This window comes from Rhincodon typus, unplaced genomic scaffold, assembly GCF_021869965.1.
Source record: "Rhincodon typus isolate 14 unplaced genomic scaffold, sRhiTyp1.1 hic_rhity00000062, whole genome shotgun sequence".
Classification (NCBI taxonomy): domain Eukaryota; kingdom Metazoa; phylum Chordata; class Chondrichthyes; order Orectolobiformes; family Rhincodontidae; genus Rhincodon; species Rhincodon typus.
The window spans coordinates 209209-209763 of NW_025965700.1; the positions used below are offsets into that span (position 1 = coordinate 209209).

At 62.7% G+C, this 555-nt stretch overlaps 1 protein-coding gene across 1 annotated transcript in view; it reads left to right on the forward strand.

The window, feature by feature from the left end:
* The window catches only part of LOC125488204 (rab GTPase-binding effector protein 2-like), a 9511-nt gene that overhangs the window by 908 nt on the left and 8048 nt on the right, over positions 1-555 (forward strand). Inside the window, exon 3 of the mRNA XM_048621127.1 lies at positions 264-552. Coding sequence (XP_048477084.1) covers positions 264-552 — 289 coding nt within the window. The remainder of the gene's footprint in view (positions 1-263; positions 553-555) is intronic.

Below are 555 nucleotides of genomic sequence, written 5' to 3' on the forward strand. Positions count from 1 at the left end.
TGCAGGGCATCTTGTAGATGGTACACACTGCTGCGACTGTGCCTGAGCGGCGGAGGGGGAGTGGGATGTTTGTGGATGTGGTGCCAATCGGAGGGGGGTGGTGGGTGGATGCTGCTTTGTCCCTGGGACAGTGTCGAGCTACCCGAGGAACAGAGTGGTGTCTCTCGGCAGCGTGAGACGTTGGTGGTTTCGGATTGGGGTGGAGTGGGGCTAGTGCTCCATTTCCAGGCTGGAGTATTCTGACGGATTTCTGTCTCCCTCAGCTCTGCGCCGATTCCCTGGGTCCTCGCTGGGAGATGGATAACTCCTGGAAGGAAGAAGCGATAGCGCCCCGCGGGAGATCTCCGAGGGAGTGGCTTTCGGAGGAGAAGGATCTGCCGTCGGAGAGGCAGGCCGGGGCGGACACATTCGCGAGGAATTGTGCTGCGTACGGAGTGGGCTCAGGGCCCGCTCCCTGCCCGGCTCACTGCCTCCCCCCTGGGAAGGAAGACACGGCCTCGCTGCATTCCACTGGTACCCTGGTCCCCGAGTCCATCTACCTCCCCCCTCCTGGCC